At 37.3% G+C, this 22739-nt stretch overlaps 2 protein-coding genes across 4 annotated transcripts in view; one reads left to right on the top strand and one right to left on the bottom strand.

Moving 5' to 3' along the window:
* The first annotated feature begins 56 nt into the window (after positions 1-56).
* On the top strand, positions 57-15357 carry cry5 (cryptochrome circadian regulator 5). Of its 2 annotated transcripts, XM_087269865.1 has the most exons (11): positions 57-103; positions 2401-2648; positions 3445-3639; positions 3707-3825; positions 3911-4065; positions 5791-5931; positions 6670-6837; positions 8917-9057; positions 10865-11016; positions 13174-13385; positions 14631-15357. In XM_087269865.1, exons 2-11 carry the CDS (start codon positions 2434-2436, stop codon positions 14690-14692), a joined length of 1560 nt encoding a protein of 519 aa, XP_087125991.1. In that variant the 5' UTR covers positions 57-103; positions 2401-2433; the 3' UTR covers positions 14693-15357.
* Positions 10665-22739, bottom strand: part of foxred1 (FAD-dependent oxidoreductase domain containing 1) — a 22612-nt gene continuing 10537 nt past the window's right edge. The window contains exons 7-12 of one of the 2 annotated variants that reach the window (XM_087269531.1): positions 20310-20386; positions 20018-20178; positions 18034-18163; positions 17843-17947; positions 17397-17659; positions 10665-10977 (exon numbers count right to left, since the gene is read on the bottom strand). In XM_087269531.1, coding sequence (XP_087125657.1) covers positions 17405-17659; positions 17843-17947; positions 18034-18163; positions 20018-20178; positions 20310-20386 — 728 coding nt within the window. In that variant the 3' untranslated portion in view covers positions 10665-10977; positions 17397-17404. 2 annotated transcript variants of the gene reach the window in all.

Raw genomic sequence — 22739 nt, 5'->3', positions numbered from 1 at the left:
TGGCTGAACACGTCGGACACGTGCTGCTTGAAATACACATCTTTTGTAACGCCAGGGAAGCTGTTACAAAACGCAAAGCAGAGCTCACGTAATCAGAAGACTCGTAAGTACTGACAAATATATGAATATATATTAATTAAAATAGCTAAAGAGCATGCAGAGTTGAGTTATAACGCATTGTTGTCTCAGAATGTCTCTATGTTTGATTACATAGACGCAACCAAGCGATGGAAATTAACGTTAATGTACGAGGAACCTAATAATAATGTTGAACGATGCACGGGTAAAACTTTGAATCCAAAATAATAATAATGTTAATAATAAAAAGAGATCAAATACTTTTACTATATAAGTTGAGTTATATTTACTTGTACTTTTCAGGAAACTTGTCTTGGACTTAATACACAAAACACTAGAAAAATAAATAATAAAGTGGCTTAAAGTAAAACAAATGTTTGGCACGTTTGGAATATTTATCATTTGGTAGTATAATAAAATACATTTTAAGGATTCTGTTCATCAGCAAGAAACAATAAGTAAAAACTATTCTTTTATTTTTATGTGTTTTAACGTAGGTCCAAATAATAACGTTCAGTTTTTACTACTATATCTGTTATAACTGAAATGAAACACTATTTCACCTATATATTTGACCATTCCTTTTCCTAACGCTATTTGAATTATTAAAGCAACGTTAGACAAACACATTTATTTATTATCCTTAATTTTTGTGTAAAAAAAAAAAAAAAACTTTTCTCCATTTAATTTAATGTGCACACTAAAATGGTACATCTAAGCTGGTACAACTGCGTCCCAATTTCTAATAATAAGCGATGTTGATTACAGAATATCCATTTTTTGGGCTGAATTTACCTTTAAGAGGGCAGATTATAGTTTATGGGCGGGGCTCATTAGCTCATGGATGTCAGTCAAAGTGTTTTTGCAGTGTTTTTATCAAGTGGATAACTCACATTCAAGCAAATTCCAAGTAGCATGGTAATGAGAAATGTAATTAATTGTTAGTAGTATTCTTATAATCTTCATCATCATTAATATTTTATAATGGTTAGACATTCATTTTGGAATTATTGCCCAAATATTAAGTCGTCGTCACAGCATTAGTTAGATCAGGGATGTTAAACTCATTTCCAGAAGAGCCGCAGCCCTGCACAGTTTAGTTCCAACCCTAATTAAACACACCTGATCAAACTAATTAAGCCCTTTAGGCTTGTTTGAAAAACAGGTAAAGCTGCGGTCACACTTGACTTTTTTCCCCATAGACTTACATTCAAACGCACGCGAATGCGTCAGACCAGAAACGCGGGGTCATGCGTTAGGTTTCACAGGTTGCAGCTGTGCAAAGTTCAAGCTTGGTGAACTCTAACCTGTCATTTATTTTTACTGTAAAATATAAGGAATTTTTCATTTGATATTCTAAACTCGTAGTGTTTTGAAATCATTCATTCATTTTCTTTTTGGCTTAGTCCAGGGGTGTCCAAACTTGGTCCTGGAGGGCCGGTGTCCTGCAGATTTTAGCTCCAACTTGCCTCAACACACATGCAAGGATGTTTCTAGAAAGCCTAGTAAATGGTTAATTAGCTAGGCCAGGTGTGTCTGATTGGGGTTGAAACTAAACTTTGCTGGACACCGGCCCTCCGGGTTTATTAACCCTCGGCTGCCATAGCGGAATGAACCGCCAAACTTATCCAGCACATGTTTTACGCAGTGGATGCCTTTCCAGCTGCAACCCATCACTGGGAAACATCCATACACACTCATTCACACTCATACACTACGGACAATTTAGCCTACCCAATATTACATGTCTTTGGATTTGTGGGGGAAACCGGAGCACCCGGAGGAAACCTACGCAATCATGGGGAGAACATGCAAACTGAAACATGCAACACAGAAACGGCAACGGGCCCAGTCGAGGCTCGAACCAGTGAACTTCTTGCTGTGAGGTAAACGTACTACCCACTGCGCCACCGTGTCTCCGTTTTGAAATCAATGAATGCATAATAATCACGAAATCGTTATTATTCCTCGGACTATAATTGTACAACCAAAATCTATAATAGTTGCATACCTAGTCTGTGTTTAAATGGTTAACAGCGGTGAGTTCGATGAACTGATGACCTTCACGCCAATCACAGTCGTTTCTGTTAAGCAAGTAAATGCAATTGCAAATCAAGATTTAAGAACATTCTCAACAGCGCTCAAATGTTTACGGGAAATGGCCGCTTTAAAAATTTCAGTATTGTGATTAGTTTCGAATTCCAGTATCATGACAACCCTAGTCTCCGCCTCTCCAGGACTGATTTTGGGCAACCCTGTTGTAGCTGAACTTGAGTAAACTTACAATCCTTTTTTCCGTTGTCTTTTCGGTCTTTCTAATAGTGTGGAGGTCTCCATAGTCCAAAGGCGACAACGATGAGCCATAACACCATTCACTGGTTCCGCAAGGGGCTGCGTTTGCATGATAACCCTGCTCTGATCGCTGCTCTGAAAGACTGTAGACACATCTACCCCCTGTTCCTGCTGGACCCCTGGTTCCCCAAAAACACTCGCATCGGCATTAATCGATGGAGATTTCTCATTGAAGCCCTCAAGGATCTGGACTCCAGTCTGAAGAAACTCAACTCAAGGTATGGAGTTTAAAGTCTGCGCGAACTGGCTTTTATTTCAGCATGTTGATGAACTTCAGTGGTCTCAAACTCAATTCCTGGAGGGCCACATCTCTGAGGATTTCCACCTCCAAACTATTAAGCATACCTTCTTAATAGTTCCTAGTAGTCTTGAACACCTTGATTAGCTTAAGGTTGAAGCAAAACTGTGCAGAGCTGCGGCCCTCCAGGAATCGAGTTTGAGACGCATGATGTACTTCCAACTAAAACCGAATATTGAGTAGGGGGTGGAGCTTCCTTTTGCACATCATTCCCTCATAGCACACTAATGCTAAAAGGGGTGGGGTTAAGAATATTGTGGCTTTGTCGGCGCAGTAGCCTAGTGGTTAGCGTGCTGACATATGGTGCAGTAGCACATCAGGGCGTCCCGAGTTCGAGTCCCGGCTCGAGGACATTTCCTTACCCTACACCCCTCCCTCTCTCTCTCTCTCTCTCTCCAACTTCTCTTCCTGTCTCAATACTGTTCCAATAAACGCAAAAAGGCCAAAGATAAATCTTTAAAAGATTATTGTGGCTAAAGCAGTCAAACTGACAACAACAGAGAAGAACCACCTCTCCTAATACAGAAGTAAATGCTCAGATTTAATTGAAGATTACCAAAAAAAAAATTCAGTGGATTAACTTGCAGATTAATAGTTCACCTAAAGAATGACAATGTGAGTTAGCAAAATAAACATTGCACGTTTTGATTTCACACAGACTTAAATATGCTTTTTCCTCATGCAACATGCTTATATGTAGTTTCATGCATCTCCAGGCTCTTTGTCGTCAGAGGGTCGCCCACAGAGGTTCTCCCAAAGCTCTTTAAGCAATGGAAGATCACTCGTTTGACTTTCGAGGTTGATACAGAGCCGTACAGTCAGAGCAGAGACAAAGAAGTCATGAAGCTGGCCAAGGAATACGGCGTGGAAGTTACTCCAAAGATTTCTCATACTCTCTACAACATCGACAGGTAACATGGTAGAATCTGTCAATCAGACTCTAATGAAATTCAGATACTCACCTGCGTTCTCAAACAGAATTATCGATGAGAACAATGGCAAGACTCCCATGACCTACATTCGCTTGCAAAGTGTGGTGAAGGCCATGGGTCACCCTAAAAAACCCATTCCTGCTCCAACCAACGAGGACATGCGAGGTACAACAAGGATATCTTTTAGGAATGCTTGTTAAATTATTCATAATTGGGTTTCTCCGTTATGTAATGCTTGTCTCTCTGGAAGGTGTGTCCACTCCACTTTCTGATGATCATGAAGAAAAGTTTGGGATCCCAACTCTTGAGGATCTTGGACTGGATACGTCATCCTTAGGGCCACATTTGTTCCCGGGTGGTGAACAGGAAGCTCTGCGCAGACTAGATGAGCACATGGAGAGAACGGTACAAGCCCCCAACACATTTCACAGGCAGCAGAAGTATATTTATGTTATTTGAAAATCTAAAGCCTGACATGATAAATACACAAATAATTCTAAAATAATGTATACACACAGTTGAAGTCAAGATTATTAACCCTCCTGTGGATTTTTTTTTTCTTTTTCAAATATTTCCCACATGATGTTTAACAAAGCAAGGAACTTTTTGAAGTATTTCCTATAATAATTGTTCTTCTGGAGAAAGTCTTGTTGGTTTTATTTTGACTAGAATAAAAACAAAATATTTAAAACTATTTTAACCTCAAAATTAATAGCCGCTTTTAATAATATTCATGAACTTCTACAGAACAAACCATCATTATCCAACTATTTGCCTAATTACTCGAGCTCACCTAATTAACCTGTTTAAGCATTTAAATGTCGCTTACAGCTGAATGCTGAATAGTGTCTTGAAAAATATCTAGTCAAATGTTATGTCCTGTCATCATAAATCAGTTATCAGAAATGAGTTCTGAAAACTATGATCTTTAGAAATGTGTTGAGAAAAATAGTTTCCGTTAAACAGAAATTGGGGGAAAAAATAGACAGGAAGGCTAAAAACTCAACTGTATATAAATGGAATGTATAATTGTATATAACTGAGATCAACATTTGGTGATTCCAATGACAATGCAATAAATAATAATTACAGTGATAGTATTATTATGATAGCAATAAATAATAATAAAATGTTAGATTATGCAAATTGTCAGTTTCACAGCACAGCAGTGTCTATTTTTTTCTCCAGTCGATCAACTGATCGGGCGGTTTCTGTCTCCGGAACATCATTAGCACACTGTTTTAATGCTAAAATGTATCCCGAATGGGTACTTATATGCTGATGAGATCGGGCCTGGAAAAACATGTTACCCTGCCGACAACAACACTTCATTTGCATGCTTTGTTTTAGACCGTCTCCACCGACATGTAACAAATGTATTTAAACGGAGTGTCTGTTGTACCAATTGAGAGTTTCTTTCGATGACGCCACAGTTATGCTGAGTTCTTCTTATTAAAAGGAATCTGCTTTGAAGATACCGAAAGTTCTCCCTGGTTTTTTGGGCTCGTCTTAGAATTTCACAACTGTTTGGTGCCCTGAGCCAGACTAGAGAAATTCACAACAAAGCCAAATATCATATTCCCTGACATTTCCTTTAGTTTCTTATACTAAAATGTTGAATTTTCATGACATCTAATGAAGCAAAAAAAAAACAAGTCACTGTTGTGCTTATGTATTAATAATATTATATTAAAATGACTAGTACAAATAATAAAACATTCTTATAACAATTTAACCTTGAATGTCATTTTGTATGCCTTTAATAGCCATTATAAGAACAGCAATGGATAATTAAAACAAAATCTTGTGCCACCATAACAGTCTCAAAACAAAGGAAAATGGTACAGAAAAATAACATTTTGATAAATGGAAACTAAAGTTTAAAGTGATTCTTGATATTCTATGACTTCGACAAAATAACAACAACAATTCCCTTAACTTATGTAATAGAGCTTTTAAAAAAAACTGTGATTTTCCAGAAATCCTATGACGTGTCGAATACTAATTATTATTATTTGTTTTTTACTTGAGTAGCTACATCAAGCGAATATACCATTTATTACAATATAAAAGTCATTCCTGCCATTTAAGTAATCATTTTTATTTATTTATTTATTTTTTTTTTTGTAGAACTGGGTGTGCAAGTTTGAGAAGCCAAAGACGTCCCCAAACTCCTTGATCCCTAGCACCACCGTCCTGAGCCCCTACGTCCGGTTCGGCTGCTTGTCTGCACGCACCTTCTGGTGGAGGCTCGCAGACGTGTACAGAGGGGTGTGTGCCTGCTTGAGTTACATTAGTAATTTGTCAACTTGAGTGCATGTGTGATCGACAAGGCTGCAAAAACGCACGTTTATATTTTGTTAGTTGTTGCTGTAATATCTAATGCAAAAGCTTGATAAAAACAGTCTGCAGAAACACTTTGACATTCATTGTTGGGTTCTTTAGATTAGGAAAGCCCCGCCCAGTAGTGATGATCTCTCCCTCATTAGCATAGGACGTTAGTCTTGTTTTTGAATCTGCCACTATGCTGACACTCAGACATCTGTAACTCCACCCTCTTTTGAAAAGAGCACAATCTCATTTGAATTTAAAGCGACAGTCACCAAAAAGGCAGAATTAGGATCAAAGCCTAAAAGGGTAATTTTCAAATAGTTATAAAACATTATTTGTGTGGTAGTTTGAGCTGAAACTTCACATACACACTCCAGGGACATCAAAGACTTATTTTACATCTTGTAAAACAGGCATAATAGGTCCCCCTTAAAAAGACACACAAAATGAATGGGCAACAAGGGCATTTACAGCATGCTATATTCAATCATTTATACAATTTTGAGCTATTTTATAGACACATTCAGGAATGAAGTTCTCTGCTATTTGATGAATGCTATTTAGTTAATGCAAAATTGCAAATACACCTGATTTAAAATAATAAAAAATAAAGTATAATAGGACACCTGTACCTGTTCATGATCCTGGTGTGGCTGAAAGTGTGTTGTTTTTTTGCAGAAGACACACTCTGATCCTCCGGTTTCTCTGCATGGCCAGCTGCTGTGGAGAGAGTTTTTCTACACGACTGCCGTCGGGATCCCAAACTTCAACAAAATGGAGGGAAACTCTGCCTGTGTGCAGGTGGACTGGGACAACAATCCTGAGCACCTCGCAGCATGGAGAGAGGTAAAGTTAGCTTATATAAGCTTATAGTGCTTTCAAAATATAATAACAAAGTACATTTATGGTTTATCACAAAGTAATTTTGACGATCTCAAATGGAACACAACGTATAGAGAGCTCAAATGTACTGCTAATTAGGCTCTGTTTTGTTATTATTATGCATACAGTGAAGATGACGGTCATATAAATATGTAGCTACACAACGGCTTAACATTTTTAATGTCTGTTAAGTTAATATCAAAATGTAAATAGGCAGTTCCTAATAGCATGTTTTTATTTTATTGTTGAGAAAGTGAAACAACATAGCCTGGGTGATGTGAATGGTGTTATAAAATACACTGTTTTTACCCGATGTGTCCTCGGGAGTTTGTTAGCCATATCAATTCAATTCAGCTTCATTTGTATAGCGCTTTTACAATGTAGATTGTGTCAAAGCAGTTTCACATAAATGGTCATAGTAACTGGATCATGGTAGTTCAGTTTTTAGTGTTTAAGTTCAGTTCAGTTTAGCTTGGTTCAGTGTGGTTTAAATCATTACTGAGACTCCAAACACTGAAGAGCCAATTCATCGATGTGTAGCTTTAACGATCCTGAACCATACAAGCCAGTGGCGACAGCGGAGAGGGGAAAAAAAACTTCACAGATAGGAGAGTGAAGAAAAAAAAAACCTTGAGAGAAACCAGACTCAGATGGGCACGACCATTTTAATTTCTCTGCTGGCCAAAAGTCTTGTGCAGAGCTGCAGTCTCAGCGGTGGAGGCTCTTGCAAAGTTTGAACTTAAGGAAAGGATGCAAGACTGAACATTGTGAACTTATTATTGAGGGAAAAGATCCAGATGGCAACTGTCTGCAGCCACGGCTCCGTTTTCAGATGTGTTCATTTTCCCTCATCCACCCTGACACGGAACGTCAAAAATGAAGCGTTGGATGCGCATTTAAAATGAAAACGGACTTCTCAGCATTTTTAAAATAATCTGTTTTTGGGGCTCAAAGACTCTGGGGGAGTGTGGACAGAAGGCGTAACCGTAGCTAAACTTATGCATTTTAAAACTAAAACGTATTAGTGTAAACTGAGTTTTAGGGGCCTAAAATTAAGAGCAACTAAGATATCAATTAGACAATTTATAAATTCCCTCAACACATGCACATACAGAACATCGCTTTATATAAAAAGGAAGCGTACAACCAGGATGATAAAATGAACAAAAAAACCCTCATCTTTTAGATCTCCGACAACACCACTGACTCTAAACAGAAAGCAGTTGCATTCGTCACTTTTTTGGGGGTTCGGTTGTGGTCTGCACTATTTGTAGTGCGTTTCTGTATTTGCATGTGTTGTGAGGATGCGAGTGCAGAGTGGATGGCAACATCAACAGCCTGGGGTACCAAGTCATTTGTGCTGCCCATTGCATCACAAACCACAGGAGACGGCAAATTGTTCAGCAGGATAGCACTCCTCATACTTCAGCCCTCACATCAAAGTTCCTGAAAATAAAGAAGGTCAAGGTGCTCCAAGATTGGCCATCCAGTCACCAGACATGAACATTATTGAGCATGTCTGGGGTAAGATGAAGGAGGAGGCATTGAAGATGAATCCAAAGTATCTTAATGAACTCTGGGAGTCCTGCAAGAACACTTTTTGTCATTCCAGATGATGTTATTAATCAGTGATTTGAGTCATTGCAGAGATGTATGGATGCAGTCCTCCAAGCTCATGATGGAGTCAGACACAATATTCATTCTGTTTCCACTGCAGCAGGACTTTATATTCTATACTGGACATTATTCCATTAAGTGACAAGACTTTTGTCTTAGCAAAGTCAGAACTTACTGTCCTAATTTAATAATTAAAAATCAAGGCATGATCATATTTTATTTTGATAAAATAAGTGTAGAGGCCTTTGCCTTTCATATAAGCCACTTCTAATACCAATTGATCAACTAGAAGTCAAGTTATTAATTGTTCATGGTAAACTTGGATAGTCAACAAGATTTTTTTCAGGTAATGTATAACATTGTTTTAACTGATCTCCATTTTGATGAACTTTGTTTATAGTCTAAATGTTGATTGTGTGAATTCAGGCTCGGACCGGGTTTCCCTTCATTGACGCCATCATGACTCAGTTACGACAGGAGGGCTGGATCCACCATCTGGCCCGGCACGCGGTCGCATGTTTTCTGACCCGAGGTGACTTGTGGATCAGCTGGGAGGAGGGCCAGAAGGTTTGTGTTGGGCCTGTTTACTAGCTATGAAAAACACTGATAGTTCAGACCAAGGCTATTATAGTTATGTATTTAAATTAGTTTTTATTTTGACACTACGTTTAAATTTGATGAATATATTGTGAACATTTTATATAACTTCTTTGACACTTCTATACAGTTGAAGCCAGAATTATTTGCCCTCCTGCAAACTTTTTTTTTTCTTGTTCAAATATTTACCAAATGATGTTTAGCAGAGCAAGGAATTTTTTCTTTTCTTTTTTTATTATACAGTGACTTGCCTAATTACTCTAACTTGCTTAATTAACCTAGTTAAGCCTTTAAATGTCACTTTAAGCTGTATAGAAGGGTTTTGAAAAATATCTAGTCAACTATTATTTACTGTCTTCATGGCAAAGATAAAATAAATCAGTTATTAGAGATGAGTTATTAAAACTATTATGATTAGAAATGTGTTGGAAAAATATTTTCATTAAACAGAAATTAGGAAATGATTCATGAGTTGACCATTTTACACGAATCACTTGAGTTGGAAAATTTGAACTACAGCGGACATTCGCGCCGCATTAACCAATCAGGAGCTTGTTCTGGTAGGAGCTTGATAATGACGTAGTGCCTGTTGTTGGTATCCTGAGGGGGGATATCCTCAAGCTGACAATAGACAACAGTTTATCAAACTGGGCTGGGCTAGGCCTAAAGCACTGCTGAAAGCTTCTATCATCCAGGTATAGTTTGTGGAGTTGATGAACTCAATAGTTGGGTGCACCTCTGAAGGATCTAGTGGATTCAGACATGGCACCGAATGAAAATACGATGTTTTTCACCCTTCCAAAAGCACATAACGCACAAGTACTATCTTAATAAAATCCATGTTAGCCATTTAGCAACGAAACTAGTCACCAGGCAGACAGAAGCCCTGCCCATGATGCAAATCTGAATCTATTGTGAGGTGAATTTGACGCGTGAATGAAGTGAATTCGATGCGCAAATGAAATGTGTAGGGTGACACAGTAGGTAGTACTGTCGTCTCACAGCTAGAAGATCGCTTGTAGAAGATCACGAGTTTCTCCGGTTTTCACCACAGTCCAAAGACATGCGGTACAGGTGAATTGGGTAAGCTAAATTGTCCGTAGTGTACGTGTGTGTGTGTGTGTGTGTGTGTAAATAAGTGTGTGGATGTTTCCCAAAGATGGGTTGCAACTGGAAGGGCATCCGCTGTGTAAAAACGTGCTGGATAAGTTGGCAGTTCATTCTGCTGTGGCGACCCCAGATTAATAAAGGGACTAAGCCGAAAAGAAAATGAATGAATGAAATGCATAAACTCAAAATGTTCACGCGTCTATTTATGTGAATATTCTAGTGTGAACACCGCATTGGAGAGTTAACACAGCTTACATTAACTTTTGTGCAAATCTCTTAGTAATAAAAGTAAATTGATAGCTTGAACAGACACTGAACTAAGAATTAAGACAAATATTTATTTAAAGATCGTGTTTTTAGTTAACATTTTTTAAGAAAAGATGAAATTTTATTTTTGCCATTTATTGCTGCTACATCTAAGGTCAGTTTTCTGCCACAGAATGAGCGCTTATTAATTCTGAAAACAATTGTTATTATTTTTGCTAATCATAATTTTATTTCAGTACTTTTGTCCAGTGACTTTTGAAAGTTGTATTTTTCCATTTATTGTGATTTATTTGATTTCAGCTATAACAAAAATGCCTTTTTGGCCAGTAGTTTTAGTCTTTGTTTACTAAAATAAGCTTGGTTCAGATATCATCATAAACCTGTTCACTCTCATCTGAAGGTGTTCGAGGAGCTGCTGCTGGATTCTGATTGGTCGCTGAATGCAGGAAACTGGCAGTGGCTCTCCGCCAGCACGTTCTTCCATCAGTACTTCCGAGTTTACTCTCCTATCGCCTTTGGAAAGAAAACAGACAAACATGGGGATTACATTAAGTTAGTTTTTATCTGCATTCTTAATATAAGTCATGTTTTGTTTTATTTTGATACTCCTTTTGTAAAATAGACATCCTTTTGTTGCTAATTTCACACACGCTGCTGTTTTTTTGGTTTAGTTTAAAGAGATAGTTCACCCCAAAATATCCTCATTTATCATTCATTCATTTTATTTTCGGCTTAGTCCTTTTATTAATGCACATGTTTTACACAGCGGATGCACTTCCAGCTGCAACCCATCACTGGGACACATTCATACACACTCCTTCACACTCATACACAATGGACAATTTAATTTACCCTACCTGTACTGCATGTTTTTAGACTGTGGGGGAAACCGGAGCACCCGCAGGAAATCCACATGAACACAGGGAGAACATGCAAACTCCACTAACACGATTGGTCTACCCACTGCGCCACCATGCAGCCCATTTTCTCTAATGTATTTCTTCTGTTAACACAAAAGATACTCTGAATCATGTTGGGGGAAAAGCAGCCAAACATCCATTGTAAGAACAAAAAATACTATGGAAGTAATAGCTGTTTCCCCCCAGCATTCTTCAAAATATCTTCCTTTGTATTCAGCGTAAGAAAGAAAACTCAAACTAGTTTAGACCAAGGGGAGGTTGAATAAATAATAACTGCATTTTTATTTCCTTTACTATCCCTTTAAATGAATCCAGTTTATCCCAAGTTTTTTGCAATTTGTGTACATGCATCCGACCTCGTAGACCAGTGGTGTCCAAACTCAATCCTGGAGAGCCGGAGCTGGAGAGTCCTGCAGATTTTAGCTCCAACTTGCTTTAATCGCATCTACACAAATGTTTCTAAAGCCTAGTATGGGCCCAGGTGTGTCTGATTGGGGTTGGATTTAAACATTCAAGGACACCAGCCATCCAGGATTGAGTTCGGACACCCCTGCCTTAGAACAACTTTACGCCTCCTTTTGTATTAAGATTGTTAAATTTTGCTTTATTCTTATTCAAAATTGTGATCGGTGAATAGTGGAAATATTGTGGAGTGATCCATTTTTAATTTAGGGTACACTATACATTATTTTTAAAGGAACACTTAACTTGTTTTGGAAATAGGCTCGTTTTACAAGTCACCTGTTCAGTTTTACCATTTACCATTGAAGCCATTCAGCTGATATCTGTGTCCGGTGAGAGATCTTTTAGCTTATCTTACCATCAATTGTATTTCATTGAATTGTATTAGACCAGTAGCATCTCGCTCAAATGCAAAAAAGTATATGTTGTATCTACAGAAGTGTTACTTAAGTGTAGAAATTTCAAGAGGATCACATGCTTATGATTGACTACCACTGGGCTCGCAATAACAATCACATGACCAACCAATCAGATGAATCTAAATACACGTAAATAGTTCACTCTCCTTACCTTAGTCATCTTCGTTTTTGAAGAATCCCCCTATCCACTCCAACTTCTTCCATTCTTTTCCTAGCCAATTAACGGGAGTTCTCGAGACCTAGCTGAGCTCAGACTCCCCTCTCTCCTGACTAAAGGAGGGAGCCCCAGGCTTGAGGATTCCAAACTGAGGGCTTTCTCCTGGGACAGCACATCAAACACACATTTACCTTATCAAGCATCAGCTAAGTGCGAACTTTTGAAATAAGAAAATGATCAAACACTTTTTTTTTTTGAGCGAGATGCTAATGGTCTAATCCGATTCAATGATCTATGCTAAGCTAAGCTAAAAGTGCTCCCGTCGCACTATATAAATTCAAAAATGGTAAAACTCAACAGTTTAACTATAGGGGTTGTAAAATAAGCCTATTTCCATAGAAAGTGGTGTGTTCCTTTAAATACAATTCGTCATTTGTACGTCAGTGCAATACTTAATAAAAAAACTGAATAAAAAAAATAAATTAAAATAAATACATTGTAAAAAAAAAAATTATAATAACTCGCAGTTCTGACTTTATAACTGCAGTCTGACTTTATAACTCGCAATTCTGACTTGATAACTCAAAATTGCGACTTTAGAACTCTGAATTATAACTTAACTCGCAGTTCTGACTTCATAATTTTTTAAAAGATTTTATTTATTCAGTGGCAGAAACAGGCTTCCATACATTTTACACAAAATATGGTTTATGTGAACTATTTCCTAAATGTTATCTTGCATGTCTTCCAGGAAATACCTGCCGGTGCTGAAGAAGTTTTCCACCGAGTACATCTATGAACCCTGGAAAGCTCCTCGGAGTGTTCAGGAGAGAGCAGGATGCATTGTCGGAAAAGACTACCCTCGTCCTATTGTGGATCATGAGGTTGTCCATAAAAAGAACATTCTGAGAATGAAAGCAGCATATGCGAAACGCTCACCAGAAGACAAAACCATCAACAAAGGTAATGGTTTAGACATAGAAATATTCATATTATTCACATTTACACTCACTGGCCACTTTATTAGGTACACCTTACTAGTACCGGGTTGGACCAACTTTTGCCTTCCTCCTTTGTGGCACAGATTTAACAAGGTACTGGAAATATTCCTCAGAGATTTTAGTCCATAATGACATGATGGCATCACAGTTGCTGCAGATCCATGATCATGCGAATCTCCCGTTTCACCACATCCGAAAGCTGCTCTATTGGATTGAGCTCTGGTGACTGTGGAGGCCATTTGTGTACAGTGAACTCATTGTCAGGTTCAAGAAACCAGTCTGAGATGATTCACACTTTATGATATGGTGCGTTATCCTGCTAGAAGTAGCCATCAGAAGATGGGTACACTGTGTTCATAAAAGGATAAACATGGTCAGCAACTATACTCAGGTAGGCTGTGTTGTTGACACGGAACTAATGAGCCCAAGGTGAGCCAAGAAAATATCCCCCACACCAATACACCACCATCACTAGCCTGGATAAAGCAGGATGGATCCATGCTTTCATGTTGTAGATGCCAAATTCTGACCCAACCATCCAAATGTCGCAGACCAGGCAACGCTTTTCCAATTTTCTATTGTCCAATTTTGGTGAGCCTGTGCGAATTTTAGCCTCACTCTCCTGTTCTTAGCTGACAGGACGGCACCCGCTGTGGTCCTTTGCTACTCTAGCCCATCCGCCTCAAGGTGGGTCGTGTTGTGTGTTTAGAGATCCTCTTCTGCAGACATCGGTTGTAACGAGTGGTTATTTGAGTTACTGTTGCCTTTCTATCAGCTGGAACCAGTCTGGTCATTCTCCTTTGACCTCTGGCATCAACAAGGAATTTTGCCCACAGAACTGCCGCTCACTAGATTTTTTATTTTTTTTGGAACATTTTCTGTAAACCCTAGAGATGGTTGTGTGTGAAAATCCCAGTAGATCAGCAGATTCTGAAATACTCAGACCAGCCCGTCTGGCACATTCAAAGTCACTTAAATCTTCTTTCTTCCCCATTCTGATGCTCGGTTTGAACTGCGGCACATCGTCTTGATCATGTCTACATGACTAAATGCTTTGAGTTGCTGCCATGTGATTGACTGAGAAATTTGCATTAATAAGCAGTTGGACAGGTGTACCTAATAAAGTGGCCGGTGAGTGTATGTATGTATATAGACTATTTCCTGACACTTTTGGTTATGATGTTGATGCTTGTTTTTTTTTCTCCAGGTGAAAAGCGCAAAGCGAGTCCATCCATCAAGGAGATGTTTCAGAAGAAGGCAAAGAGATAAATCTGAGTTCTCTCATCATTATTATTTGTATATGATGTTCTTCCATAGGTCAATAATGGTTCTTTATACTTAACTTACTTACATACTTGCATGTTTAAGGATAAATATACATTTTTGTTTAGCTGGGATTGCTTAGCTGTCATAGTTTTACTTTCTTATTTTAAAGCGCTACGGCACTTTACATTTTATTGACTATTTAGATGCTGTAAATACGTGTGCCTTACAGGGACAGTCATCCCAAAAATAAAAATTTCCTTACCATTTCCTCACACTTTGAGTTCTAAACTTTTATGAATTTATTACTTTGTTGAACACAAAACAAGATATTTTGAAGATTGTTGGAGGAAAAAGCAACCTTATTAGGGATGGTTGTTCCGTTTCAACATTCCTCAAAATATCTTTTTTTTTTTTTTTGTTCAACAGAAGAAAGAAACTCAAACAGGTTTGGATTAAATGGAGGATGAGTAAATAATGACAGACTTTTCATTTTTGGGTCAACTGTCCATCCTTTTAAATGCAAAGTGATTTTCTGCTGGATTGATTAAACCTGTGTGTGTGTGTGTGAAAATAAACTGACATAAATAATCTTTTACTGTAAGTGAACATATGTATTTTATTTACATGTATGATTCTATACATATTAAAGCATACACTACCTGACAAAAGTCTTGTCGCCTATCCAATTTTAGGACCAACAAATAATAACTTGACTTCTAGTTGATCATTTAGTAACAGAAGAGGCTTATATGAAAAGCAAAGGCCTCTAGATTACGCTTATTTTACCAAAATAAAATATAATCACGCCTTGATTTTTAATGATTTCATTAGGACAGTAAGGTCTGTCACTGAACAGAAATAATGTCCAGTATAGAATATAAAGTCATGGTGCAGTGGAAGAAGAATGAATATTGTGTCTGACCCCATGAGCTTGGAGGACTGCATACATACATATCTGCATAATTTATTAATAAAGTCATCTGGAAAGGCAAAGAAAGTGTTCCTGCAGGACTCCCAGAGTTCATCAAGATTCTTTGGATTCATCTTCAATGCCTCCTCCTTCATCTTACTGAGGACATGCTCAATAATGTTCATGTCTGGTGACTGGGCTGGCCAATGCTGGAACACATTGAGCTTCTTCGTTTTCAGGAGCTTTGATGTGGAGGCTGAAGTATCAGGAGCATCATCCTGCTGGAGAATTTGCCCTCTCCTGTGGTTTGTAACATAATGGGCAGCACAAGTGTCTTGATACCTCAGGCTGTTGATGTTGCCATCCACTCTGCAGATCTCTCGCACACCCCCATACTGAATGTAACCCCAAACCATGATTTTTCCTTCACCAAACTTGAAAAAATTCTGTGAGAATCTTGGGTCCATGCGGGGTCCATGTGGGTAACTGCAGTATTTGTGATAATTGAGATGCAGTTCAACAGATGATTCATCAAAAAAGTCAACCTTCTGCCACTTTTCCAAATGATCAACTAGAAGTCAAGTTATTATTTGTGAGAGGGTGCTCGCTGCAGAGCCATTTCACAAATTCAGTAGAAGAGTGGTATTAAACAATAATCTATGTGACTAAAATGGTATTTCAGAACGAAAAAGTTGTTCATCCAAAAGCCAGCAGATTAGAAACTGAAATGATGGTAATAATCAGGGGTGCTCAAACTTTTGCATGATTTCCCTCCTAGAAAATAAGCATAAATACCCAAGGAAATAAAATGATGCAAGAATAAAACGGATCTTTGTTGGTGCTCTTCCACAATATTTATGCGTTTTCACATCCATATTAACAAACAATAACATGTACACATTTATAAAATTCAGTCCATCAGGTCTGATTTAAATTTGAAGACAAACTTTTAAAGTTTACGATTGTTTTTGGTGTTCATTTCTGAAACTTTATGAATATGGCAACCTAAAAACAGTCTAAAAGATGAATCTGTCGTATGCATATTCAAATATATGCAAATTCAAAGACGCAACTGAATCTCCTGATCTCTTGTTGGTATTGCAATGATTTTTTTGCACGGTGAATTTGGTTGAAACTCCAGCAGCATTTATCACTTTCCTCTTTAAAGGGTTAGTTCACCCAAAAATCTCAATTCTGTCAGTTACTACCCCTCATGCCTTTTCAATTTCCCGTCATTCATCTTCAGAAGACAAATGAAGATATTTTAGATGAAATCAGAGAGCTCTCTCATCCTCAATAGACAGCAATGGTCAGACGTTCAGAAAACTCACATTAAAAAATACTATAGTGTTTTTAAACCATACTATAGTAAAGTATGGTGGCTCAGTGGTTAGCACTATCACCTCACAGCAAAAAGGTCGCTGGTTCGACTCCCCGACTGGGTCAGTTGGCGTTTCTGTGTGGAGTTTGCATGTTCTCCCCGAGTTGGCGTGGGTTTCCTCCAGGTGCTCTGGTTTCCTCCACAGTCCAAAGACATGCTCTATAGGTGAATTGAATAAACTAAATTGACTGTTGTGTATGAGTGTGTATGGTTGTTTCCCAGTACTAGGTTGCAGCCGGAAAAGCATCCGCTGTGTAAAACATATGCTATACAAGTTGTAATTGTTAACAGAACCTTCATTTTTGAGTGAACTAACCCTTTAATCTCCCAATAATCTAAGTTTCTGTTTCATTACTTAACTGAATCACCATCTGAAACATCGCTTCAGTTTCTCCAGCGAGTTTCCCTGCACATACCGTCTTCCTCACACAATGTTTCTCTCCAGTATGGGCTTCTTCTTGATGATCCGTTTGATGCCAAAAGCACTGAGGTCGATGGTTTTATATCCTCTGTCCAGAATGAGCTCAGCGATGGCACGTCCCACCGCAGGAGACTGCTGTAAACCGTGACCGCTGAAGCCTGTGGCGAAGTACATGTTGGCCACTAGAGGGTGCAGTCCTAAAATACCATTCTGATCAAAGGTGTTGTAGTCGTAAAATCCAGCCCACGCGCTTGAAACCTGACAAATACAGCAGAATGCAGCAACATGTTTACTTTAACATTGACTGTATTTTACTGAAAATATGCCACAGATGGCTGAAAGTCGCAGTTAAATATGAAGCATGTGTAAGATCTGTAAGTCTCTATCTGTATGAGACATTATGCATATAAAAAAAGAACAATTTTGCATGCTAAATCTCACCTTCAGCTTCTCAAAAGCAGGAATTCGGTGAGCCAGATGATGCCAGACCTTCTCTTGAAAAAACTCATGGTCCACATCCAGGTTACTGATATCCGGTTCTTCTGTCTGCATCAAAACATGCATCAAATCATGAAAAAAATGTGTGAAATGAATGAATGCAGATGGTGCTAATTCCATTTCAGTGTCTGTACCTCCTCTGGTGACATTCCTGCGATGTAATTTCCTCCCAGTCCCTCTCGCCTCAGGTAAACCCCTGAATAATCGATCAGAAACGGAGTGTCCAAACCCGGTCCATCAGGGCAATGAACCACATAAGCAAACCTGCAGGAGACATCGGTGGATTTACTAATAATATATCATTTGTATATTAGATTGGAGCTAAATTTACAAACTATAATTAATAACTTGGTGACAATAATAAATTAGTGATGGCATACGGCATCCGATCAATCTTACAGAGGATAAGAGGTTTGGAGAATGAATGCATGAACGGGAGTAGTTATAATATTTACAACTGCTCATTAATATAAACTTACTTCATTTAATTTAATAATGTAATATATTTTCTAAAAAAAAAAAGTAAAAAAAAAAGTCTGTATATTATAATAATTTAAAATACTAGAATATACTTATAAATTAAATAATATAAATTTTTAATAGCATTAATTATAATATATAATAATTATTAGCACTAATAATAATGAATGAAGCAATAATATTATAATCTATAAAAAATGGAAATATACATAATATATAAAATGGAATAATACATAAAATGTAAATAAGTATTGAATAATAAAGGAACCCACAATCCAAAAACATGTGCTATAGGTGAATTGGGTGAGATAAATTGTCCGTAGTGTATGTGTGTGAATGAGTGTGTATGGAAGTTTTCCAGTGATGGGTTGCGGCTGGAAGGGCATCCGCTGCATAAAACGTGCTGGCTAAGTTGGCGGTTCATTCCGCTGTGGCGACCCCAGATTAAAAAAGGGACTGATCCGAAAAGAAAATAATTGAATGAGTAATATTATATATTAATGCATATTTTCAACAGTTAGTTACTTCAGAATATTTAGAATTGTGAATTTAAATTAAATTGAAATATTTTCTATAAATAATGATTTACTTTTACAAATAAATTGTCGTTCTAATATTTAAATTATAATTTAAAAAGAACAAAACTTCATTAATAATATACGTAGAATAAAATATATAATTAAGTTACTTAGAATACATTCATAAAATTAAATAAGGTTAAAATGATCATCATAATAAAAGTTAATAATATTAGTAATAACAATAATACTAAAAATCTATACATTAACAAAAAAAAGAAAAAAAATATATAATATTATGTAATACTAAAGGTAATTCATTAGGAAGAAAATAATATAATAATAAAATTATTTCAATCAAATTCCTTCTGAATATTTAGAACTACTAATTGCTCACTTAAATTATTATTCATATATATGAATTTATTTGAACTTATTTTTACAACAATATTTTATTAATAATAATATTTGTATTATTATATTTCTGAATAATTGACAATAAAGTTAATTATAATTATAGTAATAATCTATATACTAACTAAATATTTAATAAAAATGTAATAATTATGTAATACTAAAGGTTATTCATTAGGAATAAAAAAAATATACTAAAGAAAATGATTAACATTTACTTTGAATATTTTTAACCACTGATTTTTCATTTAAATTCAAATAAAATGATTTATAAGAATAATAATTTATTTTTACAATAATATTTTACAATAATATATATTTTTAAATTACATTTTTGAATAATTGGCAATAAAGTTAATAATAATAACAACAATAATCCATATAATAATTAAACAAAAATTAAATAATTATGTGATACTAAAGGTAATCCGTTAGGAATTAAATAATATATTAATGCAATTATTTAAACATTTACTTCTGAATATTTAGAATTACTGCTTATTTATTTGTATGAATAATAATTTACTTTTACAAATGATGGTGATTACTATTATTAATAATTGTATGAATAATAATATATTTTTTTAAAATACATTTCTGAATAATTGGCAATACTTATTCATCCAAGCAAGTAGTGAGTCATTGCCAATAACTATACAGCCACTGTTTGTGAGAAAATTCCCAAAAGGTGATCTTGAGTCTTGACCTCTTCCTGGGTTCCACAGGAAATGGAATTCCAGATACGGATTCCTCCGGGCCTAATCCGATGCCCAGCATGGCAGCGATCTTCCCCGAGTTTGCACCCGCTGCGTTTACCACAACCGGGCATTCGACTGGCTGATACTCCAGACTGTTGGGCATCCGCACCTAGAACAGCACCTCATTTACTATTAATACTATTAATGCTCATTTTAAAAGCAGTCCATTTTAGGTCCAAAACAGTGTGTTATATAAGCACGGCATTTTCTGAAAAGCTTAATGTACGTGTAAAGACTTACATTGACACATTTTATCCTTCTGAAATCAACAAAGTCTCCCTCTGCAACTTCTGCGATCTGTGTGCTGTATCTGAAACCTAAAAAACACATTTAAAACGATCAATACAAGGTGAATTTTTACAAACAAACCTCTTAGTTTTTTTGAAATAGGCTTGTTTTTCAACTCCCCTAGAGTTCAACAGATTAATACGAATTATAAGCACATTTGAGCTCTCTCTGCCACCGTAGTTTAAATTATTAGCCAAAGAATAAGTACTAATGGCTAATATTATATTTAAAAAAGAATAAAATTAGATCTAAAATAGACTAGTCCATTAAACAGATTTTATAGACCAGGGGCCTCATGTACGAAGACTTGCGTTAAATTCATACTAAAACATTGCGTACAAACAAAGCTGTAAATGTGCGTACGCAGTTAAAAATTCAGATGTATGAACCACTGCGTACATGGAATCCCATGCATATTCTCTTGGTACATCTGAATTAATGTAAAACTGAGCGCACGTGCACGAGCGCAAAACCCCTCCCTGCCTCCTCCCCCGTATGAATATGCTAATGCAGGGCTATTCATTTAGTTTGTCATGGGGGCTGGTTCATGAAAAGCATCCCAAACGAAGGGCCGGAAAGATTTAACTTGCTATATAAGTGATGACACAACTGCGTAGGAGTCCACATGCTTTATATTTTGCTCCTTAAGTAACCCACGTTGGCTTTTTCTACATTAAAATGTTAATATATTGTCTTTTGAAACTACATAACATCAGTGCATTGTACGATAAACTTTTTTTTTTTTTTTTACAAACATTCAAATGTTGTATTTCAGAGCACAACAAAAGCAGTGCATTGCTGAAGTAGGCTACATTCAGACACATTCATATGTCATGTTTTGAACTGCATAACAATTATGGATGCAACAATTATAGATTTTGGTTGTACGATTATATAAAATAATCTGAAAAATAATCATTATTTCACGGTTATCACGCCTAATTTAATTTCAAGCTTTATATTGGGTAAGTAGCTATTTAGATTAACTGTTGTTGCCATCTGCGTTCATGCATACATAATCATGTTAATAATAATTTGTCTAACATATCTTTTCTTTACATTGCACTGAAAGGCATGCACAATCTCAGCCTGAGATGTTTTCTACTGCGTGCGCCCGGATATTGTCATATATTCTTACATTAGAAATAAAAAACTTATAAGCGGAAAAGACGTGATATGGGAACGTCCGCTGCTATAGTTAATCCTGTGTGCGTACATTAGCCTCGGTGTACTTCAAACTTAAAACTGGCGCACAGGCAACTTGGCATTTTGCAGCGGTTTCGTTTCGTTCCGTGCAACAGAAATGCGCTCAGAGAAGACTTAACGATTAATAACCTGTGACGAATTAAAGCGCAGTTAATAGTGAAATCGGCTAATCGTCACATCCCTATAAACGATATCAGTGCATTGTACAAATAGCCTTTTCTACAAACATGTTTTCGGCTGCCCGCACCACTCGCTGATGATGACTCGCGCTCTGTGCAGCCTTTAACTGCAGCTCGTGCCGTTACTGAACAGATGCACGTAACTTCAAAACTATAGCGGCCGTTTGTTGACTGAACTAAATTTATGTTTGATGTCTTGGTCACACTGTTTGGAGGGCCGGAACAAAGTGCCTCGGGGGCCGGATTCGGCCCGCGGGCTGCCAATTGAATAGCCCTGTGCTAATGACTCTACTTTGGCAAAACCAAATGAAAAAGCAAGCAAAAAGAGAAAACGTGAACAGAATGTGAATTGGAGTTGCTCCTTTCGGAGATAGACCGGAGAAAAACGGTGTTATTTGCAAGTTTGTCCTCCGGAATTAATAACAAAAGAAAAAAATAGAGTGGGAGAGTTTAGCTAACGCGGTTAACGCAGTTGGGTCTGAACATCGCACTGTGAGTGAATCAAAAAAGAAATGGTCTGATGTAAAGGCAGAAAATTTTACAGTGTTTATAGCAGCGTGGGCGAAGCAGTGGCGCAGTAGGTAGTGCTGTCGCCTCACAGCAAGAAGGTCGCTGGGTCACTGGTTCGAACCTCGGCTCAGTTGGCGTTTCTGTGTGGAGTTTGCATGTTCTCCCTGCGTTCGCGTGGGTTTTCTCCGGGTGCTCCGGTTTCCCCCACAGTCCAAAGACATGCGGAACAGGTGAATTGGGTAAGCTAAATTGTCCCTAGTGTAGGAGTGTGTGTGTGAATGTGTGTGTGAATGTTTCCCAGGGATGGGTTGCGGCTGGAAGGGCATCCGCTGCGTAAAAACTTGCTGGATAAGTTGGCGGTTCATTCTGCTGTGGCGACCCCTGTGGCGTAGCTCGTGAAGCGCATGGCAACATGTTTTGACACGTTCGATCATGAACCCGGTTCGAATACAGCGTCTGATGAACTCGTTCTTCTTTTTTTCCACCC

This window comes from Danio rerio, chromosome 10, assembly GCF_052040795.2.
Source record: "Danio rerio strain M-AB ecotype USA chromosome 10, GRCz13ab, whole genome shotgun sequence".
Lineage (NCBI taxonomy): Eukaryota > Metazoa > Chordata > Actinopteri > Cypriniformes > Danionidae > Danio > Danio rerio.
Note: the sequence above shows the minus strand (reverse complement) of the source record. Positions and strands in the feature narration are given on the sequence as shown.

Coding starts and splice junctions, on each gene's coding strand:
- cry5 (XM_087269865.1), top strand. CDS start 2,434: ATGAGCCATAACACCATTCACTGGTTCCGCAAGGGGCTGCGTTTGCAT. Junction 2,649..3,444: donor CTGAAGAAACTCAACTCAAG/GTATGGAGTTTA, acceptor ATGCATCTCCAG/GCTCTTTGTCGTCAGAGGGT. Junction 6,838..8,916: donor ACCTCGCAGCATGGAGAGAG/GTAAAGTTAGCT, acceptor GTGTGAATTCAG/GCTCGGACCGGGTTTCCCTT.